The sequence below is a fragment of the Oryctolagus cuniculus genome, chromosome 18 (assembly GCF_964237555.1).
Source record: "Oryctolagus cuniculus chromosome 18, mOryCun1.1, whole genome shotgun sequence".
In the NCBI taxonomy this organism is placed as follows: Eukaryota; Metazoa; Chordata; class Mammalia; order Lagomorpha; family Leporidae; genus Oryctolagus; species Oryctolagus cuniculus.
In genome coordinates, this window is record NC_091449.1 from 12,207,730 (window position 1) to 12,234,360 (window position 26,631).

At 65.7% G+C, this 26,631-nt stretch overlaps 1 protein-coding gene and 1 long non-coding RNA gene across 3 annotated transcripts; one reads left to right on the forward strand and one right to left on the reverse strand.

The window, feature by feature from the left end:
* Nucleotides 1-306: 306 nt before the first annotated feature.
* On the reverse strand, nt 307-7,157 carry LOC127488740 (uncharacterized). The gene is made up of 2 exons (XR_007916526.2): nt 6,924-7,157; nt 307-564 (listed from the first exon to the last, which is right to left on the reverse strand). It is a non-coding gene; the product is annotated as an uncharacterized lncRNA (long non-coding RNA).
* Nucleotides 6,847-21,616, forward strand: SMG9 (SMG9 nonsense mediated mRNA decay factor). Of its 2 annotated transcripts, none has more exons than XM_002723100.5 (14): nt 6,847-7,159; nt 9,803-9,958; nt 11,780-11,854; nt 11,934-12,198; nt 12,288-12,385; nt 13,614-13,726; nt 16,033-16,144; nt 17,267-17,362; nt 17,550-17,635; nt 19,178-19,284; nt 19,722-19,829; nt 19,901-20,029; nt 20,256-20,400; nt 21,137-21,616. In XM_002723100.5, exons 2-14 carry the CDS (start codon nt 9,809-9,811, stop codon nt 21,213-21,215), a joined length of 1,563 nt encoding a protein of 520 aa, XP_002723146.1. In that variant the 5' UTR covers nt 6,847-7,159; nt 9,803-9,808; the 3' UTR covers nt 21,216-21,616. The 2 variants fall into 2 exon arrangements, with proteins under 2 accessions (XP_002723146.1, XP_051695056.1); XM_051839096.2 differs by lacking the exon at nt 6,847-7,159 and adding an exon at nt 8,739-9,117.
* Nucleotides 21,617-26,631: the final 5,015 nt, after the last annotated feature.

Here is a 26,631-nt window from a genome sequence, read left to right on the forward strand (position 1 = left end):
CCTGCCCTGTCCGGGACTCAGCGCCCACCGCCCTGCTCCCTGCAACGCGCTCCCGGCTCTGGCTGGGCCGTCCTCAACAACCGCCCGCCTGGGTCTGGGGCCAAGAGCGAGGGCCTGGCCATCACAGAGCTCGCGGTCCGAGGCTGGCTCTGCCGTCTCCCTGCTGTGTGACCCTGCGCAAGTGGCTCTCCCTCTCTGAGCGTTCTACCTCTCCACGAACCGCGGTGAAGACGAAGACCAGTAGCAGCAGGGAGGGCCAGGGGCTGAGGAAGAACCGACAAAGAAGCACTCAGCTCGTGACGGCCATTTTCTCTTTTCTTTTGTTTAAAAATTCATTTATTTATTTATTTATTTACTTGAAAGTCAGTTACACAGAGGGGAGAGGCAGAGAGAGAGAGAGAGAGAGAGAGAGGTCTTCTACCAGATGGTTCACTCCCCAGTTGGCTGAAACAGCTGGAGCTGTGCCAATCCGAAGCCAGGAGCTTCCTCGGGGTCTCCCATGCAGGTGCAGGGGCCCAGGCACTCGGGCCGTCTTCTACTGCTTTCCCAGGCCACAGCAGAGAGCTGGATCGGAAGTGGAGCAGCCGGGTCGGGAACCAGCGCCGACATGGGATGCCGGCGCTGCAGGCCGGGGCGTTAACCCGCTGGGCCACAGCGCGGGCCCCTATGACGGCTGTTTTCACATGCAGTGTGTGGCTGCCCTGTTTCTGCGCTGCCCCCTGCCCCCGAGCCCCCGACTGGAGCCTCACTGGAGCACAACTCGCCCGTCCAGGGAGGACGGGGCCCCACCCCTCCCACACTCGCAGGGGTTCGAGAAGTTCCTGGAAACGCGCATGATGAAAAAGCGACGGGGGCCTCAGACTCTTTCACGCCAAGGGAAGCTTCCTTTTCAGTTAAGACTTTTCGGGGGACTTCCTAAGTCCCCCTCCCACCTCTGGTCACGAGCCATCTGGGAGGGACAGGGAAGGGGCCGGCACTCAGAGGCCCCAGTGCGCAGACACAGACACTGAGCCCCGGCCCTGGCCGGCCCTGCCCGAGCTGAGTCAGGGCTGAGTGGCCGGGGCCGACCCCCGCAGCGCCGGCTCTCTGATTCATCCTGGCATCCCTGCTCCCGGGGGAAGCCCGACTGCGACTCATCCGGTGCTGAGCTATCTTTGGATTTCCCTAAAAGCCCACGGTCGGCCGGCCCCTCAGCCTTGGCAGCTACGCTGGGGCCTCTGGACGCCGGCCCTCCTAGCGAGCAGCGGTGGGGGCCAAGAAAGGAACGAGACCCCGAAAGTCACTGCCAGCGCCCTCCCAGCAGAGCCACCAGAGCCCTGCCTCCCTCATTCCCTGGGACCACTCTTTCCCGCCAACTCCCCTCCCGCTGGCAAGGGGCGTTCCGATGGCCTCGGCCTACATGTCCACTCCACCAGGAAGCCCTCTGGAGCTCCCACAGCCCCCGCAGCGAACGACAGCCAGGACAACACGTGAGAGCAGCCGCCGTGCTAAGCCCTTTGTGTGAATGAGCTCGCAAAGGGAGCAAAAGTGGGCCCTGTTGGTCCCATTCCACAGATGAGGAAACTGAGTCACGGAAAAGAAACCTGCCCAAAGCCACAGCAGAGGTGGGGAGGCAGCGACCCCAGGCCCCGGCCCACCCAGATGCCGGAGCCTTACCGCCGCTCAGCTTGGCTCACTGTCGCGTCTTCACGCCAGGGGCTGCAGTGTCACTGAGTGCACGCCCGGGACCCCCGGGGCGGCCTGAGGCCCTCACCCTCCCAGACACCAACCTCCTACGCCGGTGCCAGGCAAGACAAGGTCAGGACAGAGCTTCCGTGTCCTGTCTCATCGTGGGTCTGCCCTGTCCCGTGTGCCTCGTTCTCCCCAGCAGGGCTCAGGTCCCGACACCCCCTCACTGGACCAACACTTCCTGAGCCCTCAGCCGGAGCGGGGCTGCAGGTGTGCGTCACAGGGCTCCCTCCCCCAGGGGTCAGCGCATAGCCATCTCCGGCTACTTCCCTCTCCTGCCTCCGTCCTGCCTCCAGCCCATACGGGAACTGGGCGAGCGCTGGCCCGGGTCCGGGGGCCAGCAGCTGGCCCAGCCGCTTCCTCGTGCTCCCCCACGCTGCCCCAGGCCCTTCCTGACACCCATGCCAGCTGGGCCTTCCACGGCTCCTGCCGGCCTCCCACCAAGGCCCAGCTCTTTCTTTTTTTTTTTTTTTTAATTTTTTTTTTTTATTTTATTTTTGACAGGCAGAGTGGATAGTGAGAGAGAGAGACAGAGAGAAAGGTCTTCCTTTGCCGTTGGTTCACCCTCCAATGGCCGCCGCGGCCGGCGCGCTGCGGCCTGCACACCGCGCTGATCCGACGGCAGGAGCCAGGAGCCAGGTGCTTTTCCTGGTCTCCCATGGGGTGCAGGGCCCAAGCACCTGGGCCATCCTCCACTGCACTCCCTGGCCACAGCAGAGGGCTGGCCTGGAAGAGGGGCAACCGGGACAGAATCCGGCGCCCCGACCGGGACTAGAACCCGGTGTGCCGGCGCCGCTAGGCGGAGGATTAGCCTATTGAGCCGCGGCGCCGGCCGCCAGCTCTTTCTTGATTACCAAGCAGCACACACATTTTAAATGGGAGCTCAAAACATTTTTTAAACAATCTTGAGGAAAACAAAGCTGTATGATCAGTTTCTGATTTGTTTCTTTAAAAAAAAAAAAGATTTATTTATTTATCTGAAAGGCAGAATAGAGAGAGAGAGAGAGAGAGAGAGAGAGAGAGAGGTCTTCCATACTGGTTCACCCCTCAGTTGGCCGCAATGGCTGGAGCTGGGCCAATCCGAAGCCAGGAGCCAGGAGCCTCTTCTGGGTCTCCAACGTGGGTGCAGGGGCCCAAGGACTTGGGCCATCTTCCACTGCTTTCCCAGGCCACAGCAGAGAGCTGGATCGGAAGTGGAGCAGCCGGGACTTGAACCAGTGCCCATATGGGATGCTGGCGCCACAGGCAGAGGCTTAGCCCACCATGCCACAGCGCCGGCCCCTCAAAGAACTTTTACAAACGTCCCCAGTTCCCTGGGCTCCAGGCCATGCTCCCACTCAGCCCCTCCCCAGGACACCCTCCTTCCTCTGACCCCTCCCCAGGGAGGCCCGACTGCTCTCTCAGGAGCTGGGCTGGGTGCACTCGGGCAGACCTGTACAGTTCAGAAAATGACACAACAGCTGTGCTTTGCTTAAAGCAAGCAGGCAACAGCGTGCTCACACCTGGAGGGAGACAACAGGCGCCGCCTGTGGGCACGGCGACAGCGGTGCCGGAACTCCTTATCCCACGGCACCTTAGTGCACGCTTTTTGAATTCTGCAAGGGAGAGTAAGAAAGAATTCTCTATCTCCGAGCCCATCTTACCCCCAACTCCAACAGCTTCAGAGCTCGTCCTCGAAGTAAAGATGTCAAAGCTTGTCAATTTCCCGCCACGCCCACTCCTCAGGGCCACCACGGCCACGTGGCACCGCAAGCTTCGAGTCCCAGCTGCTCCACTGCCCACCCAGCTCTCAAGACCACAGCTCAAGCGCTTGTGTCCTCACCACCCAGGCTCTCGGCTTCAGCCAGGCCCAGCTCTGGCTGTTGCGGTCACAAGGTAGTGTCACCAGCAACCTGAGGGCCAGGACGCCCCGCTGGTGTCCCCGGCACAGCTGACGGGTGCCTGTGGGTGGGGAAAGCCCGCGCCCCGAGCCGTCAGAGCACAGCGAGGGGCCGGAGGCAGCAACTGAAACCGTCTGTTTCCCCCACAGGCCCACGCCCACCTGTCTCTCACCTGCCTGCGGCTCACTTCCTTCCTGTCTTGCAGGCCTCTGCACAGATGTGCCCTCATCGCCTCCCCTGCCCGCCTGTCACCCTCTGTGACCTCTGTCTCTCCCAATGCCTTCACCCTGATGTTTTTCTTATTTTCCTTATTTGAAAGGCAGAGAGACAGTGAGGGCAGAGAGCCCCGATCCTCTGATTCCCAATGCCTGTGACGGCCGAGGCTGGGCCAGGCCGAAGCCCTGAGCTGGGAGCTCAATCCGGATCTCCCACACGAAGGCCGTGCCTACCTGAGCCATCGCCTGCCGCCGCCCAGGAGCCAGAAGCTGGGTTGTACGGCAGAGCCGGGGTTCAAACCCGGTTCTCTGATGTGGAATGCTGCTGCCTCAAGTACCCACGCCTATCTGCTATTTTATTTTTTTTACAAGTTTTTCCTATGTGGGGCCAGTGTTGTGGCGCAGCAGGTGAAGCCGCTGCCCGTGATGCCGGCATCCCATCTGGGCACCAGCTTGTGTCCCTGCTGCGTCACTTCTGGTCCAGCTCCCTGCTGACGGCCTGGGAAAAGCCGTACAGGATGGCCCAAGTGTTTGGGCACGGCTACCCACACGGGAGACCGGATGAAACTCCTGGCTCCTGACTTCAGTTTGGCCCAGCCCTGACTTACAGCCACCTGAGGAGTGAACCAGCAGATGGGAGATCTCTCTGTCTCTCTCTTTCTCTGTAACTCTGACTTCCAAATAAATAAACACATCTTTAAAAAAGAAGGAATTTGAATTATTTGTTTATTTATTTGAAAGGCAGAATGACACAGTGAGATACATGGAGAATACAAAGAGATCTTCCACCCACTGGTTCACTCTCCAAATGGCTCCAAGAGCCAGGTCTGGGCCAGGCCAAAGCTAGGAGCCAAGACCCCATCCTGCTCTCCTATGTGGGCGGAAGGGGCCCAAGTGCGCAGGCCGTCCTCCACTGCTTTCCCCGGCGCGTTAGCAGTGAGCTGACTCTGAAGCGGAGTAGCGGGGTGCCGGGGTCACAGGCTGCAGCTTAACCCACGAGTCCCGCCTCCAGCTCCCAACACGACCTTGTGATCCCTGCACACATGGCAGAATGGCTGGGTGGAGCCAATTAACACGCATCGTCTCCCGTACTGGCTTTTTCGGGATGGGTGCACTTCAAATCTATTCTCGCAACTTCCAAGTACAGGACAGGGAGGGACGTCGGCACCTTATTCCCCCCCCCCCGCCCCACACTCTGGTTTTCTGTCTTCGATCCACATCTCCCTGTCCTGTCCCCGGCTCCACACACTCGCTCGGGTATCCTTCTGATCTCTGGTCTGGTGTCCCCTGGCCCACGGACGCCTGCCACTATCCTGCCCGGGCGGCGTCTCCAGCCGACAGCCCCTCCCGGCAGATGGCTGCAGCCGTCACTCACTCGACAGGGGACTGAGTGAAATAAAGGGGAATCAGGATCTTCGGATGCCCAGGCCAGCACACACCCTGACTCGGCAGCTGCACCTGAGGCCTGACAGACACGCAGAGGCCACACAAGCTCCGGAACAGGCACTCCTAGGGACGCCGATCCAGACCCGGGGTGCTCGCTCTACACAGCAGTGTACCGTGGGCTAACGGACAGGGCAGCTCCCTGCACCCCAGCGCTGACTCACCGCCACGCAGCCTGCCTGGGGCGGGGCGCCGTGGGCTCCTCCCGCAGGGACACAGGCGTGGGTTGAACCCAGGCCCTGCGGCTGCCCAGCTACCGGCCCTTCAGTCTTTCAGTCTCATTTTCCTGCATCGGGTGGGGGTGGGGGTGGGGGCAGGGGCACAGTGAGCCCCAGGTCAAGGTCAGCCCTATTCTCCCCCCACCCCCTTAAAGTCATTTCTGCCAGGGCGGGGTGGGGGATGGAGTTGCCCAGATGTGAAACTGTCAACCCAGGTGGCGAAATTCAACTAAGAAAAACACAGGCCTGGCGCAGCTGTGGTGTCCGTTAAACACCTACAACCTGTCGGTCGGGGGGCCGGGAAACACTCAGCCTAGAAGCTGTCTCTGTGCATCCCTTTGGCTGCCTGCATTTTTGCTGATATGTACATGTCACCACTTTAAATAAATAAGATTTCACGTAAGAGGCCGGCGCTGTGGTGTAGTGGGTTAATGCCCTGGCCTGAAGCACCAGCATCCCATATGGGCGCCGGTTCAAGACCCAGCTGCTCCTCTTCTGATCCAGCTCTCTGCTGTGGCCTGGGAAAACAGTGGAAGATGACCCAAGTCCTTGGGCCCCTGTACCTGCATGGGAGACCCTAAGGAAGCTCCTGGCTCCTGGCTTCAGATCGACAAAGCTCTGGCCGTTGCAACCAATTGGGGAGTGAACCAGCGGATGGAAGACCTCTCTCTCTCTCTCTCTCTTTCTCTGCCTCTCCTCTTTCTGTGTAACGCTTTCAAAATAAATAAATAAATCTTTAAAAAAAAAAAAAACAGATCTCACATTAAAACGGGCATTTCCCACTCACTCCTAGCCTGCCTCCTTCCCACTTGGCCACCACGGGCCCACCAGCGTGGGCTCCCCTGGGGCCACAAACCCCCGCCCGCATCTCTGCAGACAAGCCCCCCCCTCCTCGGGGCGCTCCCGATCAAGCCCGCCCTGGGTGGCCCTTCAAGACCGCACCTGCCCACCCCTGCGAGCCCATCTCCAGGTCCTGAGGGTGCTGGTGACCCCGAGTCTCAGCCAGCCTGCACTTGCTCGGCCCACCCAGGCCCCTCCCTAAGCGATCAGATCCCGTAGCCACAGACCAGACTCTCACAGGTCTGATTCATTCCTGTGGCCTCGGCGCTCACTCGGCCCAGGATACTGAAATGCCTCCCCGCTGCCCCACCCCACCGCAACCCGCTCCCATCACTGAGGAGGCGGGACTCGAACCCGCAGTCTTCAGAACCACCCACCCATAGACTGGCGCGCACGGACGCGCACGCGCACTGAGACCCGCGGCGCCCTCCCACCGCCGCTCCGTGATCCGCATGCGCGCTGAGGCCAAGCTCCTCCCTCAACGCATGCTCAGCCCGGCGCGCTTGTGGCGCACTCGCGCGCGCGCCTGTGTGCAGCCACTGCGCACGCGCAGTGTCGGCCGCCCGCGGGACCAGGGGTTCAGCCTTGCATCGCGATACCTCCTCCTCTTCCTCCTTCGGGCCAGCCTTCCCCAGGGGCCGCTTCCGGGACACAAAGGCCGGCTTCAGAGTGGCCGGCGTCTTACTTTCTCGTCCTCTTCCTCTCTCCCACACTCCGGGCCCCCAGACGCCATTTACAGGCGAGTGCTGTGCGGTGGAACTTCCCCGCCCCCACCCCACTCTGTTCACGGGAGAGCGCGCGCCGCGCCGCGGGAGCCAATCAGCAGCTGCGTTAGGTAAGGGGCCCGCGAGCCTGCGCGAGGTGCGCGCGCCGGTGCTGGGCGGAGCCTGCGGCGCGCCCCGCCCCCTTGGCTGCAGTTAAATAGCTCCGCGGTCGGGGCGGAGGGGTGGGGAGCCGGGTCCCGAGGCGAGGGGCGGGCGTGGCTGCGGGCCCGGAAGTACCGATAGAAATCGGTTCGGGTCGAGCCCGTGAGCTCCCCGTGATGACCTAGGGGCGTCCCCTGCGGCGATGTGTGAAAAAGTTCCCTCGTGGCAGTGGCCGCGTTCCAGCCCGCGGATACCAGGGGATGTGTCAATCAAAGCCCAAGTTGTGGGGTCCCCTCCGCTGCATCGTGAACCCGACCCTCGTGACCGTGGGGGTGGGAGGCTCCACGCAGGACCCCAACGTGTGAATGGACTGAGTTGGGGGGCATTGGGCCTCCCACAGATACTTAAGATTCGTTTATTTGAGGGGCCGGCGCTGTGGCGGAGTAGGCTAAGCCCTCGCCTGCGGCACCGGCATCCCTTAGGGGCGCCAGTTCGAGTCCCGGCTGCTCCTCTTCCGATCCAGCTCCCTGCTAATGCACCTGGGAAAGCAGTGGAGGCTGGCCCAAGTGCTTGGGCCCCTGCACCCACAGGGGAGACCCGGAAGAAGCTCCTGGCTCCTGGCTTCGGATCGACCCAGCTCCGGCCGTTGCAACCATTTGGCGACTGAACCAGCAGTTGGAAGATCTCTGTCTCTCCCTAACTCTGCCTTTCAAATAAATAAATTTTTGAAAATAATTTGAAAAGCAGTTATACAGGAAGAGGGAGGAACAGCGGTCTTGCTTGCACTGGGTCACTCCCCCGGAGGAGCCTGGAGCTGCATCCGGGTCTCCCACGTGGGCGCAGGGCCCTCGGGCTGTCTTCCCTCCCAGGTGCGCCAGCTGGCACTCAGGTGGGATGCAGCCCATAAATGATTTGCCAGTGGGTGCGTAGGGGCTGGGAGCTCGCCCAAGGGGCTGTGAGGCGCTGGGTTCTGTGGCCGCCCCACCCCCACCCCCGAGTGTGTGCATTGGGCTGGTTTCCAGGGAGGTTGGTCAAGACACTGCAGTAACCTGGCCTGAGAATGTTGGAGGACCCCCAGGGGGCGACAGCAATGGGAGGGGGTCCCTGACCGCATGTGTGGGGCTCTTCAATTCTGGGGCGCTCCGCAAGGCACTGTTAAGTGGGCACACAGTGGACACTGGGTTTCCTGGGAAGGGGGCCCTCCTTGCTATGTGAGGAAAGACTTGGGTGCCGGGGCCGAATCCCCGCCGAGACACAGGAGCATGGGGGGGGGGGTGCAGAGTAATGGGCAGGCAGCAGTTGAGTTGCGGGGGAGGGGGCCCCAGGCTCTGGGCGGCTCCGTGGGGGCCTGTAAACAGTCATTTAGCGCTAAAGGAGGCCTTCGCCTGGCTGGCGGAGACGGGCCCTGCCTCCTGTCTGCATGGGCTGGCCGCACGGTCAGGGAGCAGCCAGCGGGATTGGCCAGGCCCTGGCCGGCTAGCAGAGTGACCCCGCGTCCTGTAAACAGTTCTGGGGAGTGTCTCTCCCAGGGGCCTGTTTATGTCTCGGTGCCCTGGGCTGGGGGCGTGGAGCAGGCACTTAGAGCCCAGCAGGGTTGGAGGCTGATTAGGGGAAGTCGCTTCCGGCTGGACGGGCCGTGCCCCCACCTCCACTCCTCACCTCTGCCCGGCCGGCAGCTGTGGACAGCGCTGGAGTGCAAGACAGGGGCGGTGGCTGGGCCCAGAAGACTCGGTCGTCACCAAAGCGCAAGGCGGCCCTGCGCTAGTGCGGGTGTCCCCGCAGAGTCCAGCCACCAGGGGGGCGCTCCAAGGCCCCCTAGAACGTGGACGCGTCTCGGGGTACTCGCCCCAGAGACCCGGAGCGGAGTGTCCGTGGTGGGGGCGGGGTGGTGCGCTTGGCGCTAGATTGAGCAGTGCGGAGGCCTGAGGTGAGCAGGCTGCAGGGGGGTGGCCCGGGGCGGGGGAATGGAACCCCTCAGTGCTGCCGCAGCCCGCCGCGCCCTCCTGGCCGCTGTCCCGCTCAGGATCCTGCGCTGATTCCTAAGTCTGGGGAGATGATTCTGTTTCTGTGTGGATCTGCCCCTAAGACTTGTATTGATGTGGGAGCGTCTCAGTATTTGGGAGTAGTTTTGATTTCAGGAGCAGTGAGTTCCTCACTGCCTGCAGAGGTGGGCATTCAAGCCTAACATGAGGCCTCCCCTCGGCCCCCGAAAATGCCTTCCAATAGGTTGCCTCACAGCCCAAGATAATTGCTTCAGCTCCAAACTCCGCACCCACATTCCATCCAGCCAGGAGGAGGAAGGGGCGAGAGGCGTGTGGTAGGATCTGTGACTGGGGTGTTGGCAGAGCTGATAAACCGCACTTAGGGTGTCCTGCCTCAGACTTGGAAGTGCTTGGTGAAACTTACGGGCCACTGGCTACAGTGGATCGCTGCCCAGGTTAAGTGCGCGCTGGTGAGCCCGGAGCTCCCTGAGAACTGAGGGGTTTGCCCTTGGGGGAGAAGCGAAGCCTGGATCGTGGGGGCCGCAGAGCTGTCTGGAGGGAGCCGCCTCCTGTGGCGCGGGGCGGGCGGCAGGAGCCTCTGGGCCCCAGCTCCTCTCCCTTCCCCCGCAGGCCGCCATGTCTGAGTCCGGCCACAGTCAGCCCGGGCTCTACGGCATAGAGCGCCGGCGCCGGTGGAAGGAGCCGGGCCCCGGCGGCCCCCAGAGCCTCTCTGGGCCTGGAGGCCGGGAGCGGGAGTACGTCGCCCCGTGGGAGCGCGAGAGGCGGGTGAGTGGGGTGCTGACCCCGGCGGGAGTGGGTAGGAAGGAGGCAGGGTGGTGGGAAGGGGGGCCAAGGAGGTGACTGGGGCCTGGGAGGCCGCAGAAGGAGCGCCGTGCTGGGGTCTCTGTGAACTCGGCCCGCGAGGGTCTGGGTGTGTGATCAGAGCAGCCGCAGAGCGCGGCCCCGTGGTGGGCCCCGTCTCACCGAGGAGGGCTCGCACCCGGGGCAGGGCCTGCCCAGTCTCGGGCTCTGCCACACCACCCGCCCCAGGGAGGACCTGGGCGGGAGTCAGGAGGCCTCGCGTCGCCCGGTGGCCTGCTCTGCCGCAGCCTGTCTGGAGGTGGGCAGCCGTGAAGAGTGCGGGCTCCCGCGTCAGGGCCACCATGTACCACGCACACTTCCTGCAGGAGAAGGTGCCCGCCCGCTACGCCTTGGCTTGTTTTTTTTTTTTTTTTTTTTTAATTTATTTGAAAGGCAGAGTTGGGGGGAGAGAGAGAGGTCTTCCATCCACTGGTTCACTCCCCAAATGGCCACAATGGCCAGAGCTGAGCCTATCCGAAGCCAGGAGCCAGGAGCTTCTTCTGGGTTTCCCACGCGGGTGCAGGGGCCCAAGGACTTGGCCCATCTTCCACTGCTGTCCCGGGCCACAGCAGAGAGCTGGGTCGGAAGTGGGGCAGCGGGGACTTGAGCCAGCGCCCATGTGGGATGCGGGCGCTGCAGGGGCGGCTTCACCCGCTGCCCCCCCCTCCCGCCTTAGTCCCTGAACAAGCAGCACCGAAGGTCATCTTTGTCGCGGACTCTGCTGCCCAGCCCGGCCTTCCGCCTGGCTCATGAACTCTCGTCCTCCATGGCCCAGCCTCCTGCCCCGCTTCTCCTCCATGTCCGTCCCCGGGCCAGTGGCAGCCCCTGGGCCTCCTGCTGGGCGCCCGCTGGTCCGTGCTGACAGGCACCCGCGCTGGGCCTCCCGGCCCCCGAAGCAGATCTGTCCATCCTCTCCCGCACCCGACAGCCTCCCTCGCGGGCGTCATCCGTGCTACCACACCACTGCTCCGTGGCCCGCCCCGGAAGCTTTTCTTGTTTGCAAAGCCACGCTCACTCACGCCGCTCTGCCGTTGGGTTTCACCGTAAGCCAGCGCCCTAAGCAGGGTTTAAACGAGCATCCTCCGGGTGGGGTGAAGCAGCCACCCAGCGAGGGCTCTGGGCTCCCCTGCGGTGCCTCAGCCGAGCAGAGGAGGCGCAGGGCCCAAACGCGGGTCTCCTCGCCCTGTGTGGGTGAGTCAGGAGAGGCACGGGAGAATGTGGCGTGGGCATCGGTCCCCGGCGTGGCCGGAGCAGGGGCGAGGCGCCGGGCGGGGTGAGGATGGCAGGTGCGCCTGTCACATGCGAAGCCAGGCCGGGCGGTCCGTGACTCTGTCCACCTCGTGGTAGTCCTGTGAGGAAGGAGTTCCTGCCCCCACTTGGCGGGTGAGAAGACTGAGGGACAAGGGAGGGTCAGCCTTGTCTGGGCTCTCACAGCCAGCAGCATCGGCCCGGGAAGGTCCGACTCGCGCCCGGCTCCTGTCCAGCTGGACGTGTTGCCTGCGGAGGCAGCTGGTCGGAGGGTGCACTCTGTGCTGGGACCTGGCTGCCCTGGTCGGCTCACCGCCCTTGTCCTGGCTGTGTGACCGTGGGCAAGCCCAGTTATCTAAGCTGCAGAGCGGGGTACGGCGCCTGTCTCACAGGGCTGCTGGGGGATAGAGGAGTTCCCGCAGCGAAGCACTCGGAGCGAGTGCCCGGCACGAAGGCCCTCGGCGCCGACCCCCGAGCCACTGCCCTCCCTCCCCACAGGACGGCAGCGAGGAGCCGAGCGGCTCGGTCATGCAGAAGACGCCCATCATCCTGTCCAAACCGCCCGCGGAGCGGGTGAGGGGGCAGAGCCCGGGAGGGGGGGGAGCGCCTGGGGAGGGCTGGGCTGCACTGACCGGCCCCCCCACCCCCGCAGTCCAAGCAGCCGCCGCCCCCGGCCGCTCCCGCCGCGCCGCCTGCACCCGCGCCTCTGGAGAAGCCCATCGTCCTCATGAAGCCGCGCGAGGAGGGGAAGGGGCCGGCGGCCGGGGCCGGGGCCTCCACCCCTGAGGGGGCCGCGCCGCCACCCCCGGCGGCCCCCGCGCCTCCCAAGGGGGAGAAGGAGGGCCAGAGGCCCACACAGCCCGTGTACCAGATCCAGAACCGGGGCATGGGCCCCGCCGCCCCGGCAGCCATGGACCGTGAGTGGGGGCGGGGCGGGCGGGCGGGCAGGCAGGGGGCGGCGCCCCTCCTGCAGACCCTCACCACGCCCTCTGCCGCTTCTCTCCAGCCGTGGTGGGCCAGGCCAAGCTGCTGCCCCCGGAGCGCATGAAGCACAGCATCAAGCTGGTGGATGACCAGATGAACTGGTGCGACAGCGCCATCGAGGTACCGCGGCCCCCGGCGCCCCCCCCAGCCGCAGCGGTGACCGCGGTGCGGGCGGCCAGCTCTCGCCGGGCCAGGGCCGCGGCTGGGTGCTCTGCTCGTGTGGTAGAGAGGTGTCCCCTGCCCCCTTCTGCAGCCGGGGGCTTCTGCTCCCGCGTCCTCCCTGAGCAGCCGGAAGCCGTGCCGACCCCGTGGCCCCTGTCAGCACGTCCCTCTGGCTCCCTCCCCCGTGCCCTCGGCCGACCCCAGGTCCCCCGGCCGGCCTCCCTGCCCGCAGCTCCCAGGACCCACGCCCTCCCACGCTGCTTTGCCCTCTGCAGGCCGTGCTGGCTCGCACTGCACATCTCCCGGAATGTCCTTGTCCCGCCCCAGCACCTGGGCTCACTGTGACAGGCACACCTGGAACCGGGCCCTTCTGCCTCTCGGCCACCTTGATGCTGGAGGTCACTGGGGAGCCCGTGTCCAGGCCGTCCCCTGCTGCGCGACCAGGCAGAACTTGGCGCGGCAGCGCCCTGTCCCCACAGCGGCCGTTCAGCACTTGACCCGCGGTTGGTTGACTAAAGAACGGAATTGTTGGTGCCGCGTAGTTGTCGCCGGTCACCTGTGCCCGGTGCCTGCTGGAGGCCGCAGGGCAGCCCAGGGGGTGCCAGCTCACTGAGTTGTGCTTGGGCCCGGTGAACTCTGCTGGGGTCGCTGGGAGCCCCAGCCCCAGTGCAGGCCAGAGCTGCTATCCTTGAGGACGGTCTCTTGCGCCCCCTGGTGGTCAAACAGCAGAGGCAGCAGCCCAGAGGTGAAGGTCACTGGAGGGCCCGGGAGGCTCTTAGATGCCGCCCACGAGGCCTGGATGCCTGCTGTCCCTTCCCAGTGCCACTCCTTCCTCTGTCCTGGGCTTCCTCAGGCCAGCTGGAGCCGGAGAGTCAGCTGCAGCGGCGCCCGGGGTCCTGTCCTCGCCAGCTGCCCTGCTCTCGGCCCCTCACCCCTTCCCAGGGTTTGCTGCCCCCCGCCTCCCCTGCAGCTTCTACACCACGCCAGGCTTTGGCTGCTCAGCTCTCGCAGCTGCTGTCCTTGTGCCCAGAGCACCCCCCATAGCCCCACCGCGGCAGAGGCCAGCACAGGCCCCTCGCCCAGGAGAGGGTTTGGAGGCCGCGCCTGCTCTCCTCACAGCCGAGGAGGGGTGGGCAAGAGGGCTGAGGCGGGCTTGTGAGGGTCTGGTTCCTGCGTCTTCCCACAGTACCTGTTGGATCAGACCGACGTGTTGGTGGTTGGTGTCTTGGGCCTCCAGGGCACAGGCAAGTCCATGGTCATGTCGTTGCTGTCGGCCAACACTCCAGAGGAGGACCAGAGGTGAGGAGACCTCAGGTAGGGGTGAAGGATGCCGGGAAGGAGGGGGCACCTCCCTGGGGCAGGGGCGGGGGCAGGGGGGGCTCGGGTGTCGCAGGTGGTGTTGCTGCAGGGCTCTGGGAAGCCGCGTCCCCTCGCCAGGCCTCACTCCCTCGTCCGAGGTGGTCACGGGCGCCAGGGCTGTCAGCCCCCGCCTTGCGAGGGGAGTGGATGACGGTCACAAAGGCTTGGTGAGCCCTGCTGCTTAGCTGCTGGGTGGCCCTGGGCTCGTCACGTCGCCTCCCGGTGTGCCTAGTGGGTTTCTGGAAGCTGAATGAGATCAGGAACGCAGAAGTTAACCTGCCCCTGGCAGAGAGTAAGTAGGGGTCTGGATGCAGGAAGTGGGTTCCGCACCAGCCTCCGTCCTGCTGTGCTCCCCTGGGAGAGTGGCTCTACCTTTCTGGGCCAGGGAGAGCCACTCGGGTGGAAGAGTCCTTGACCAGACATTCTTGAGCAACAGTGACGCGTGTGCTAAAGGTCAAGGGTGAGGTCCCAGGCGGGAGCAGGTTGCCGGCAGGTGGGAGCTTAAGAAATGGAGCTGGGACCAGGAGCGGAGAAGGCGGGGTTAGGGGCCGGGCAGCTTCACCACGTCACTGGAGAAGAAAGCAGTGGGGGAGAGAAGGGAGCGGAGCTGGCTGGGACGTGAGGAGCAGCCTCGTTCAGGTCACCTTTAAAAGCAGGCTCTGGGTCTTACGAAGCAGCTGACCACAGCCTGGACTCCATGAGTGGGCAGCAGGGTTTTTTTTCCCCTTCCAGTCTTTCTAAAAGTTGTTTATTTGAGAGACAGAGAGCTCCCATCCGTTGGTCCACTCCCCCACATACCTGCACCAGCCCGGCTTGGGCCAGGCCAGAGCTGGGGGCCGGGAATTCCACCGGGTCTCCCACGGCCGTCCCTGCTGCCTGCCGAGGGTGCACGCCAGCAGGAGCCGGAGTGGGGGCAGAGCCAGGAAGCCCTGGGCATGCGTGCCTCCTCACTGGGGTCTCCCCCGCTGAGCCAGCATCTGCCCCATGCAGAGTCTCATACAGACCCGCAGTCGGGCTGTGCGCCAGGGAGAGGGGCCGTGGTAGCCCCCAGATGCCGGGGGACGGCTGGAGACCCCGGGAAGCTTACCCGTCACTGTTGGGGAGCCTTTGCCTCCCCTGGAGCCAGGCTGGACCATCCCTCTGCCTCTCTCCGTGCCTCCCAGCGCCTCTGTGGTCACTTGGGACTTTGGCCCAGTGTGGCTCCTCTTTGGGACAGCACTCCTTCTGCCTCACCCCACGACCAGCAGAACCTCCCCGGGCCTCTCGGTTCCGATGCCCGAGCTCACGAGAACCCTGTCGTCACACTGTGTCCTTGTGAGTCGTGTCTGCCGTGGGGTGGTGGGCTTTGGCACCAGCTGTTGTCGTGAAATCCCACCGATTTTCCCTGGGAACTCCCCTCCTTCATTCCTCCAGGGCGGCCCTTCCCAGCCGTCACAGAGGCCACGGGAGGCGAGTCCCGTGCGGAAGCTCCCGGAGCCGAGGCCGCACCCCCCAGTCCATGCTGCTCTCCGCAGACAGGCGGTCTCCGCAGAGCGGGTGTCCCGTGGGAGGACGCCTGCTCTGAGTTAGCCAGTGTCTGGGAGGCAGCAGTCGTCACCCTGATTTTACTGGTTGGGGCGGAGAAAGTCACTTTAAGTCACGGTGTCGCTGGGTTGCACTCTATGGGCTGAGGGCGAGGTTCCCTCGACCTGTTTGCTCTCAGACCCCTGCACCTGGCACAAGTAGGAACGAGGGCGACCTCCTGGCCATGGGGAACTGGGAACCAGGACCGAGAGGGCCCCTCGCCGGTGGTGGAGGCATCCATAGCTGTGTGCCCGCACCCGGCGTGTGGCAGGTGCACTTGGTAAGTCGTAGCTGAGTTAACAGCGGCTGCGCGTCGGGCCCTGCTCTGCGGCATTGCCTGTGCTAGCCTCACGCTCATCTCACCGTTTCGGTGCGGTTGTCATCCTCATTCAACAGATGAGGAGGAGGAAAGCTGAGGAACTTGCCCAGGGCCACGCAGCGGGAAGAGGCCGAGCTGGTCCTTGGATCTCTGCCGCTAAGCACGTGGGCTCCTGGCTTCATGAATGGAACAGCGGCAGGAGTGCCCTGTGCACAAAGCGTGGCCTCAAGGGCGTGGGCCGAGACGGAGGCTCCGCGGGCAGGCGGGCGCCGGAGCACACGGGCCGAGACGGAGGCTCCGCGGGCTCCAGAGGCGTGCCCCACTGTGAACCAGACCTTCACACAGCCCTGCCCCTCCCCTCCAGGGCGTACGTGTTCCGGGCCCAGAGCGCCGAGATGAAGGAGCGCGGGGGCAACCAGACGAGCGGCATCGACTTCTTCATCACCCAGGAGCGGATTGTGTTCCTGGACACACAGGTGCCCACCCCGCCCGCGTTCCCAGTGTCTGCCGCCGAGCGCAGCGTGGGGGCCACGCACTTGCGGCCACGCCTGGGCCCTGGGCCGCCTGTTGAGCGCTGCGCTCCTGCTGTGCCCTTGCCCGCAGCCTGGCGGGGTTTAGAAGCCTGGCCCTGGCGTCTGCCTGTGCCATTCTCACCCCCTGCCTGGCTTTAAGCTCTGACTCCGCCGACCTCGGCACCCTGTAGGTGAGTGAGGTGGGAGCGTTCCGTGGCGCGTCAGGCAGGGCGTGTGGCCAAGCTGGGTGCCGTCGCCGCTGGCTCGTCCCCAGGCACAGTCCAGCTTCCCGGCCTGCCCTTCGGAGGGGCCGGTCCTGTGCCTGCCCGGCATTGCGTGAAGGGGCCGGGGTGCGGGGCGAGCCGCTGTGAGACCCGTTCCGAAGCGCCTGGCGCTCAGGGCGGGCAGAGGGCTGTGCTCCGGGTGACAGCTCTTGCACTGTGCACTTCGGTGCTCCTCAAGGATGAAGCTGGGGAGCTGCCCACGGGTCTTGCACGCTCACGAGGTGATGTGTGCGCCCTCGCCGGCTGTCACAGCACTCCTTGTTTTTTGACCTAAGTAATTATCTTAGTCAGGGTTTGAAGGCAAACGAAACAGCCGACAACAGGAAGCACCCCCAAGGGGGTGACTCATTCACGTAAATGTTGCCTTGATCAGCGCCAGGTTTCTTCTCTCTGGGCACGGGCACTGGAGAGCAGGTGATTCATAACAGTGGGGGAAGGAGGGGCTCTGGAATGTTCCTCGTCAGCCCCCCCCCCCCGCACGCACGCCTCGTTCTAGCACCTGCTAATTAGAAATCGTTGTTTGCATTTAAGGTTGATTTTTTTATTTGAAAGGGAGGGAGAGACGGAGGTCTTTGTCCACTGGTTCACCCCCCAGATGGCTTCCCAGACTCGTTAGCAGAGGGCCGGCTTAGAAACCGAGTAGCCGGGACTAGAACCGGGCACTCCGCTCTGCGATGCAGGAGTTGCAGGCAGCGGCTTTCCCGCCGCCCACGCCCCGGCCCCGCGCCGTGTCTGCCCTGTGTTGGCCTCCCACGGGCGCTGTGTGCGCCCAGCCGGACACGCCCCGCCTTTCTCGCCGTAGCCCATCCTCAGCCCCTCCATCTTGGACCACCTCATCAATAACGACCGCAAGCTGCCTCCGGAGTACAACCTTCCGCACACCTACGTGGAGATGCAGGTGGGGGCCGCGCGGCGCGTCGGGGAGGCTGGCTGCCGGCCGCTGCCCTGGCGCCCCTCGGGTTGTCGGGAGAGGGCCGCAGTGGGAGGCAGGTGTGGCTCCGGCCCATATCCCCCCGGGTGAGACGCCCGGCGCTGCTGGAGGGCCCTGCGGCCGCGGCCCTCAGCACTGCTCTCCCGGCCCTCAGTCCCTGCAGATTGCCGCCTTCCTCTTCACGGTCTGCCACGTGGTGATCGTGGTCCAGGACTGGTTCACAGACCTGAGTCTGTACAGGTGAGGAGCGGGCGGGGGGACAAGGGGCAGCCCGGCCCAGGGCTCTCGGGGTCTCACAGCGGCCCGAGGGACGCTTCTGTGACAGGTGCCGGCGGGGCCCTGCGCTGACTCCACCTGCGGCGTCCCAGGCGCGACCCCTTGCTGGCCTCAGGGCCCTCCTCCTGCAGCTCGGGGCCTCCGCCCTCGCTCCCCAGACCTCAGGGCCGGCTCTGCCTGTTGGGACGCGAGCCCCCGGGAGGCGGGTGCCGGGCCGAGCGTGGCGCGAGCTGCAGCCGTCCCGTCGCTGCCCTGGCAGCCAGAAGAGTAGAGCTGGAAGGAGTTGCCTACGCGTTCTAGAAACGCCCCCGGACGAGACTGGCTCCGTGCCTGGGGCGTGAAGGTCCCTCGTGGCCTCAGGAAACAGCTGTCGGGTGGGAGTGCCCAGGGCCCAGGCAGGAGCGAGGGCGGGGAAGCCGCGGCAGGTAGCCCGGGTATGACTTGCAGCCCTAGGGGCCGGGGCTGCCATTCCTGACGCTGTGTCAGGAGCTGCGAGTGCGGCCGGGAGAAGGGTGAAGCTTTCGCCAGGCCCTGGGCACAGAGAGCAGCCGACAGGCCGAGTCGCTGTTTGCGGAACACCCTGGGTGTGGGCAGAGCTGTGGGCCTGGCCACCCGCAGAAAAGAGGTGTGGGGAGCTGGTTACTGTGGCCCATCTCAGTGATGGCCTGGGACGCCCCTCCTCCTGCCATGGGCCGGGCTGCGTCCACACGGCAGGTAGATTGGACAGCTGTGTGCGCTGGCCCCAGGCTACAGGCTCGAAGCAAACGGACAGACTGGACTCGGCTGTGGCGTTTCCGCTGTAGGGCGTGGGCTTGGGCAGGGACGGGCAGGGGACGGAGCCCTGCAGCTGTGGCCGGTGGGTCTGTGTGAGCAGAGGTCCAGGAGGGTCAGGCCCCACTCCGCTTACGTCAGTAACCTACGTGCTTGGGAAAACCTTGTAGAGACAGCTGCTGTCCACACAGAAAGCTTCCCGCAGGTGCCCGAGGGCGTCAGTCACCTGCCTAAGCTGGCAGCAGCCCAGGTGCCCCCGCTGGGTGACAGCACACAGCTGGGGGCTGCGGGGCGCTGGGGCTCCCTCAGGGCGTCGAGACGCGGGGCAACCCGAAGCGCGTGCTGCTGAGTGAGCGAAGCCACACAGGGGGCTCATCCCGGGGAGGCTGCGGAGACGGCGGACACTCCGCGGGGGGAAGGTGGCAGGGCACGGAGCAAGAGGGCAGCGGCGGTGCCTGCTGTGCGTGGCCATAGTGGGTGCCGCTCCCTAGAGATTCTCCAAGCCCGGGACGGGGCGGCAGGTGCACTGGAGCTCCTGGTGTTGCTGCGACCCCGGAAGCGCTCTGAAGAGGGACGCTGCTCCCGAGAGCAGAGTGGGGGCTGGGTGTGGAGGAGGCGGCGCGGGCGTGGGGCGCCGTCCCGGCTGTGTGAGAAGCACGGGCGCTTGGCCTCCCCGGTGCGGCCGGGCCTGTCCGCGCACCTCAGAGCCGTCACAGCCACCTCCTCCCCGCCCAGGTTCCTGCAGACCGCGGAGATGGTGAAGCCCTCCACGCCGTCCCCCAGCCACGAGTCCAGCAGCTCATCGGGCTCCGAGGAGGGCACCGAGTACTACCCCCACCTGGGTGAGAGGCGGGACGTGGGAGGCGAGGGGGGGTGTCACGAGGAGGCCACATGGGGTAGCCCCCCACCCCGGCTGCCCCTAAACCCAGGCCTGGCTGTGGGAGCTGGGTCCCTGGCACCTCTCAGCAGGGCCGTCAGGAAACCGTTCCGGGCCCTTGCCCGCGGGGCCCCTCCTCCCCTGCGGCTCAGCCAAGGGCTCGGGCTCGTCTCGGACCCCCTCTGCAGGCAGAGCCTCCGACCTGTGGCCTCCCTGAGCCCCTCCTGCCTCCCCTCCCACCCTGGCCCGCGGGCCTCTCCTCATCTGTCTCCCTCTGGGGCCGGGCCTGGTGCAGCAGTGTGACTGTTTCCCAGCGGTCTTTGGGACGAGGGCCGGGACCGGGCTGGGGGGAGGGGCCGTGCTGCGGCCGTGCGCTCTGCCTCACCACCGGGCCGGCCGCAGTCTTCCTGCAGAACAAGGCCCGCCGGGAGGACTTCTGTCCCCGCAGGCTGCGGCAGATGCACCTGGTGATCGACCAGCTCATGGCCCACTCGCACCTGCGCTACAAGGGTGAGTGCCGCGACCCCGCGCCAGGCTCCTCCCTGGCGCGCGCCTCCAGGCTGACGTGTGCGCCCCCACAGGGACCCTGTCCATGCTGCAGTGCAACGTCTTCCCGGGGCTGCCGCCTGACTTCCTGGACTCGGAGGTCAACTTGTTCCTGGTGCCCTTCATGGACAGCGAAGCGGAGAGCGAGACCCCGCCCAGAGCAGGTGTGCCCCCCCCCCCCCGCACAGGGGTGTGGTCTGAGCTCAGGCCTGGGGGTGACGCGGGCCCAGCTGGTCTGAGAGAAGACGAAGCCTGGCCCCTCCGTTGGGAGCAGGTTTCAGGAAGCTGGGGCCGGGGCTGGGCTCTGCAGGCTCCTTGAAGCCGGGATGCTGTGAGGCTGGGAGGACCCTCCAGGCGTCTGTCCCTCACCCTCCCTCCCCGACACCCCAGGGCCGGGTTCCAGCCCACTCTTCTCCCTGCTGCCCGGGTACCGCGGCCACCCCAGCTTCCAGTCCTTGGTGAGCAAGCTCCGGAGCCAGGTGATGTCCATGGCCCGGCCGCAGCTGTCCCACACGATCCTCACCGAGAAGAACTGGTAAGAGTGTGTGCAGGAGGGGCCGGTGAGGGGTGCACTGGGCGGGGCAGAAGGGACCCCAAGGAACCATGTGGCCTCGTGAAGCTCCTCCCCAGCCCCCGGCGCCGTTCCTGGGGCTCTGGGAGCCGCTCGCGGCAGGTGTTCCCGTGACCTGAGGCCTGGGGCATCAGCCTTGGCACTGAGTTCACTGGGGGGAGATTTAGGCCCAGAGGGAAGCAGTGTCAACGTAGCCAGGGCACACCTGGGGCTGGGTCCACCTGGCTGCCAGGAAGAGGACCAGTGAGCTGGCTTAGGCTTCGGGAGGTGTCAGGCCCGGAGGTGTAGCCTCACAGGAGGCGGGAAACAAGCCGGTGGGAGCCACAGGCGCTCACGCACGTGCCCTGCTGCGCCTGCCGGCCCCGCTCCCCAGGGCTCCGGGTCTGAAGGAAGCAGTGGCCCACGCGGCCTCTCACGTTACCAGCCGTCCGCCTGCAGCTGGCTGTGGCCGCAGGGCCAGGACCATACACAGCAGGCAGCAGGAGCTCCTCGGGCCCGACGGCCGTCCGTCCCAGCTCTGCTCCTCCGCGGGTCTGAGCCAGGGCCTGGTGGGCACCAGAATGGCCACGTCCCGTCCGTGTGGCTGTCCTCCCCGTGTCCCAGTCAAGGAGTGGCTCCCTGCTCAGCGTCCGCGTGCCCGGTCATACGTGAGCCTCAGTTTCCCCACAGGACAGCCCTGAATGTCGACCTTCTCCTGCAGGTTCCACTATGCTGCCCGGATCTGGGACGGGGTGAAAAAGTCCTCGGCCCTGGCAGAGTACAGCCGCCTGCTGGCCTGAGCCCGGGAGGAGTCCATGCGAGGAGCCCCCGGGCCCCAGGCACAGCAGGGAGCACGCGCGTCCCCGGCGAGTGGAGAGCGGCAGCAGGCCTGGCGGACGAGACACGAGGTGTCCAGGGCCGGGCCCCCAGCCTCCACTGGGGGCCGTTGAGGGGTGACTCTGAGAGGCCCCACCCCGCCCTGGGATGGGGCGCCCATCCTAAGTCCCCTGTGGAGACAGGCAGTGGGAGGAGTCTGGTAGGTCGCAGTGGGGGCCCAGGCTCCGTGCGCAGCTCCCTGTGCAGGGACAGGAGCAGCAGGCCCCTCTGGCCTGCCTCGGCCCTCCTGGGAGGCAAGGCAGGCCCACAGAGCTATCACTGGGTTCGAGCTGGTGGCTCCAATAAACACAGTCGTGGGAGCCTGGTCCTGTGTCCCGCTTGCCCTCCCCAGCCCCCTCCCCCCAGCAGGCTGTCCTGGGAGGGGGGCAGATGCAGGAGCTGCCCTTGGGAGGGTGTCCTTGGCCGCCCACGAAGCCTGAGTGGGAGTCCCCAGAGACACAGCCGCAGGGTCATGGAGTCGTCGAGCAGATAGCTCCGCCTGCCGAGGAGGATGCCGGGAAAGAGCTGGCCTCGGGCCTCCACGCGCGCGTTTGCATCAGAACACACTCTGGTGGGCGAAATAGAGAGGCCACGTCAGGACAGTGCCCGCCTGGCTCAAGACCACGCCTGCCTCTGGTTCGGAAAAGAGCCCGTCCTGCGCTCGGCTGCCTCCTCGCCCTCAGGTCGGGGACCAGACCCCGCCCCCAGCTGCCCCTGCTGCCGGCGAAGGTGCTGGCGCCCTTCCCTGTGACCCCCAGCTGCCCCTGCTTGCACACAGCCGTCGCTACCTCTAATTAAGGCCAGGACCGGCCCGGGGTAAACACAGCGTACAGTCTGGTACAGCCCGCCCTGTCTGCGCTGCATCGCAGTTACGTGTCCCCCGGTGCGCGGGGTCACCCAGGTCAGTCCGTGCAGGTGATGTGGCCGTCCACTGCTCTGTGAAGCCGCCTGCTGCCGGCTGTCTGCTCTGCCCCCGCCCACTTCTGCTCTTGGCCCCCCCCCCGTAGGGCCCTACTGTCCTCCTCAGGGGGTCCTGGGCCTTTGAGAAAAGGTTCGGCTGGCAGTGAGGGAGCGTTGAAGAGAGCTCTGGGCGCAGAGGAGGGCGGGCCAGAGTGCGTCCAGGCAGAGCGCAGCCGAGGTCTGGGAGGCACAGGACCTGGGGCGGGCCGTGGCGCTGCCACTTGTTCCCTCCCTCTGGCCCCCCGGCTCCTGCAGAAGTGCCTCCAGATGTGCCCGCGGCCCGCCTGCCCCTGCAGCATGGCCATGGCCCTCCCCCCTGCCCAGGGCTGAGTCTGCTGTTGGCCTAGGGGGTTAGGAGGTGGTGTGGTGCCCAGGGTGCCCAGGTGGGTGACAGCAGAGGCGCCTCTGGGGCCCTGGCCTGGCGTTTCTGCGGTGACCTTGGTGCAGAGGCTTGGCAGGGTGTAGAAGCTGCCCTGTCAGCTCAGCCAGCCCTCCAGGGAGAGAGTGAGTGTGTACAGGGTGCCCAGCGCCCCCTGTGCACCTGGCGTGGCACTGAGGCCGCCGGCCGCTGTGCGAGGGGCTGGGTGTGGCTGCCGGCTTTGCCTGCAGCTCTCCATCTCCACCCTTACCCCCCGCGAGCACGGAGAACGTGGCCTCTCCACGCCCCGACTCCAGGAAGCAGGGCGCCCCGTGGTCCATTTCCACACTGCAGCAGCCATGGGGTCCTGGCAGCTGCACCCCCTGCCCCAGCGCCGCTCCGAGCCTGAGGATGGTGGCCCTGGAGTCAGCCGCCCGCGTAGCCCCAGGCCCCCTATGCTTCTGCCGGCTTCTGTCTGCCGGCGGTGCCCAGCGCCTGGGGGTTGTGCTGGTCACCAAGTGGCGCCATCGTGTGGCAAACCCTTGGGATGCCAGCTGTAGCCTCCCACCCGCGGGTGCATTCGGGAACCGGGTTCCCTTCACCCAAGCCGGCAGTGAGTGTTGGACGTGGCAGCTGGAACCTCGTTAGGCTGCGGGGCCTGAGCTGGGAGACAGGCTCACCCAGCCCTGGGGGGGTGCCGGGCAGCAGCGGGGTCCACGCTGCCTGCCGCAGACCCTGGCTCTGCCGTGAGGATGGCTGAGTCGAAGCGCACAGACCGCGCCCACGGAGTCCGCCTGAGGCCCCAGGTGGGGGCGTCGTCCTCACGTACCGGTGCAGGCCGGTGGGAGCGAGGTCCCCAGAGGTGCTGCTGGGGCACCGTGGCACTTCCAGGAGGGGGGCCCTGGGGAGGGGCCCCCAGAAGGCGGATGTGAGGACAGCGCGGGCGCGGACCCAGCCACGCTCTGCCTCCTGGCTCCACGCGGGCCCGCCACCTGCCAAGGAACCTTTGCCAAAGCCTGCGTCCTCCCATCACCTCCTCCTGCCCAAGTAGCTTCGTCTCGGGTGTTTTGGGGGGAGGGGGGTAGCTGATGAGTTCTTTGCTGGGAGCCCCTGGCCCCTACCAGCCTAGAACGGGAGAAGCTCACTCTGCACACTGGGGAGGGGTGGTAGGTAACGCCCAAGGCCCCCTGCTCGTACACTGCACTTGGGGAATGGGACTGGGGTCTTCTGTCCTGGAGTTGATTTTTTAGTATTTAGCATGCATCGGGCCCTGTGAGCAGCAGGATCAGGATGTGATTAAGAGCTGGGACCTAACAGTTAACATTGACTGGTCCAGCCACGGTTCTAACCCCGTGCAGCCCCCGGGTCTCCATTTTACGGAGCAGGAAGGGAGGTAGAAGTCAGCCACTACCAGCCTGTCCAGAGCCAGGCGAGGGGCCAGCTCCTCTGATCCTCGGCCACACAGACCCCCCCGAGCCCTGCCCAGCGGGGCACCCCCCGTGCCCTGCTGCCTCTGGGTGCTGCGGTCCCGCACCTGGAGGGAGAGGCCCAGCAGGTCGCGCGTCTGTGGCTGTGGTGCCCACCCTCGCTGCCTGGCTTCTCAGTGTGCTCGCTCGCTCACGGCGCACACCAGGGCAAGCCCCAGTCCGCCTCTGCCGTGGCGGCGTCAGCCCCGGGGCTCTGAGGTGCGCGGGCACCTGGTCCCCGCTGCCCCCGAGGCTTGCCTGGTGACACAGGCAGCTGTGTCCCTGCCACAGTCTGAGTCCCCCTCTGGAAGGGAGGGGCAGGACAGGGCGGTGAGTTCTGACCCTGAGATGCTCAGGCGGCTCCCCTGGGTTCTGTGTTAGGAGGTCTCGGGGTTTGATTGCTGGCCGGGTGGCAGGCGGAGGCCAGCGCAGGGCGGGCCTGGGCCTCAGGCTGGACAGCTACTCTGAGCAGCCACAGGTTTGAGCCCTGGGAGGGGTCTCCTGGCAGTGGGCGGGCTGATGCCACCCCCACTTTGTGCAGAGGGGCACAGTGAACCCGAGGGGTCCTGGCAGAGCCTGGGGGGACCCCCAGCACAGCAGAACCCTCAGCAAAGGGGCCCAGCTCCTCTCAGCCCTCCAGGTCACGCAGGCCCCTTCTGTTGGGAGCTGTTTTCTAGAGGCAGGGTGGTTGCGGCCCGAGTGGGGGGTGGGAGATCAGCTCCTTGCCCCAGCGTCCCCCTCTGCCACCCACCTGCCGCCTTCATGAGCCTTGGAAATTTTCTCCAGCATAGGGACCCCAGCCCCCCCCCCCCCCAGGAGACACAGCAAGGTCAGCAGGGCATTCTGCCCTCGTCCCAGACCTGCAGTCCACCAGCAGGGAGCCTCCAAAGGGAGGCCCAGGTCCAGTGACTGCCCCCTGGCTGCCGGAGCTGGAAGGTGAGCGCTCTGCACCCCGTCCCCATCTCTGGCCAGTAGCTCCGACCCCGTCCACCTCACACTGCCAAGTTCAGGCTGCCCCAGAACCCGTACTCGGAGGAAGGTCCCCACTCTTATTTTTTAAATGTTTATTTGAGAGGCAGAGCAACAGACAAAAAGAGATCTTCCATCCGCTGGATTGCTGCCAGACTGGAACTCCATCCGGCTCTCCCGTGAGCCCAAGCACTGGAACCCTCACCCGCTGCCTCCCCAGGTGCTTGAGCAGGGAGCTGGATCCACAGCAGGGCAGTCGGGACTGGAACGGGCGCTCCGATGGGGCATGCGGGTGTCCCAGGCGGTGGTTCAACTCGCTGTGCCACCACGCCTGGCCTTCTCCACTCTCTCTCGGCCGTCTGCCCGGCCCGTCAGGGAATCGGCTTCCTTCCTGTGGCCTCCAAGCGTCAGGGAAGCTCCAGTCTCCGGGCCCCCAGATCTGGGTCTCGTGGCAGCTTCTGCATCCACCACCCAGGCGGTGCCCTGGCTCCCGGCACCCCCAGCCCCATTCTGCACCCTGTGCCCAATCCTATGGCGCAGACTGCGCTCCAACCTGCACCCACTTCCCTGCACCAAGATGCAGCCCGCCCGCCCCGATCCAAGTCCACTCGAGCCCTCGGACGGCCCCTGTGCCCCCACCCCAGCCTGGGGGTCCTTTAATCTTCAAACCACTGGTGACCCTTGACTCCACAGGTGGGAGTTTGCTTTGGGACAGGCATGAGGGCATCAGAATGGCTTTGGCCACCTCCTGCCTCCAGAGCCAAGCACATGTTCTGTGTTCTGCCCTGGACAGAACCCTCGCCCTTCGGGGTGCCCACATGCAGCCTGTCACCCACAGCCACCAGCGACACTCGGCGACCCTGACACACGGTTGCCCTCCCTCAGACACTCCACCCCCGGCTGTGTGTCCCACATAGTCCTAGCACTCACACAGGTGCACCTGACTGGCCACACACAGACTCAGCCAACAGCTCTCGGGCTTAGGCACCGGCATCGCAATCGTGGGCACCCCAGAAATCTCTCCGCTGCACACGTCCCTACTCAGCAGACACCCCCGGCTTCTGCCCCGAGACTCGCTCTAGGCCAGGGAGTGGAACCCCCAGCCCCTCCCCTCCCGACACTGTGAACCCCCTCCGTTTGCCCTCTCCCCACGCCACTCCCACTCTGCTTCCCCACCCTCCCCAGAGCCGGCCGATCCCCCCACTCCCTGCCGCCCCTCCCAGGCAGTGGGGCTGGCCTGGGTGGCCTGCTCTCCCCCACCTAACTCATTGCCGGGGTGCCACTGTGCCAATCGCAGGTGCCGGCTAACTGCCTCTCCAGAGGTGACCTTTGGGGACACTGGGTTCTCAGGAAGGGACGTGAGACTGAAGCTGCGTCTGCCACCCACGGAGCCTGACCGGTGGCTCCTGTCATGTCCAGGCTGTGCCCCCTCGGCCACTGGGACAAGGGACACCCCCCCAAGGAGCCCTGGGCCCCTTTCCCCGGGGGGCCAACTCCCCTCCCCTCTCGGGATGGCCCCTCCCTGCGGGCCCACCTGCCTCCCTCCACACCGGACGCACCCTGGGGCCCCAGCAACTGCAGCTCTGG

Bases quoted from the DNA above. Each gene is read 5' to 3' on its own strand.
- SMG9 (XM_002723100.5), top strand. From the start codon at position 9,809: ATGTCTGAGTCCGGCCACAGTCAGCCCGGGCTCTACGGCATAGAGCGC. The intron at 12,199-12,287 runs GTGAGTGGGGGC...GCTTCTCTCCAG, and splicing joins CGCCCCGGCAGCCATGGACC to CCGTGGTGGGCCAGGCCAAG. The intron at 17,363-17,549 runs GTGGGGGCCGCG...CCCGGCCCTCAG, and splicing joins ACACCTACGTGGAGATGCAG to TCCCTGCAGATTGCCGCCTT.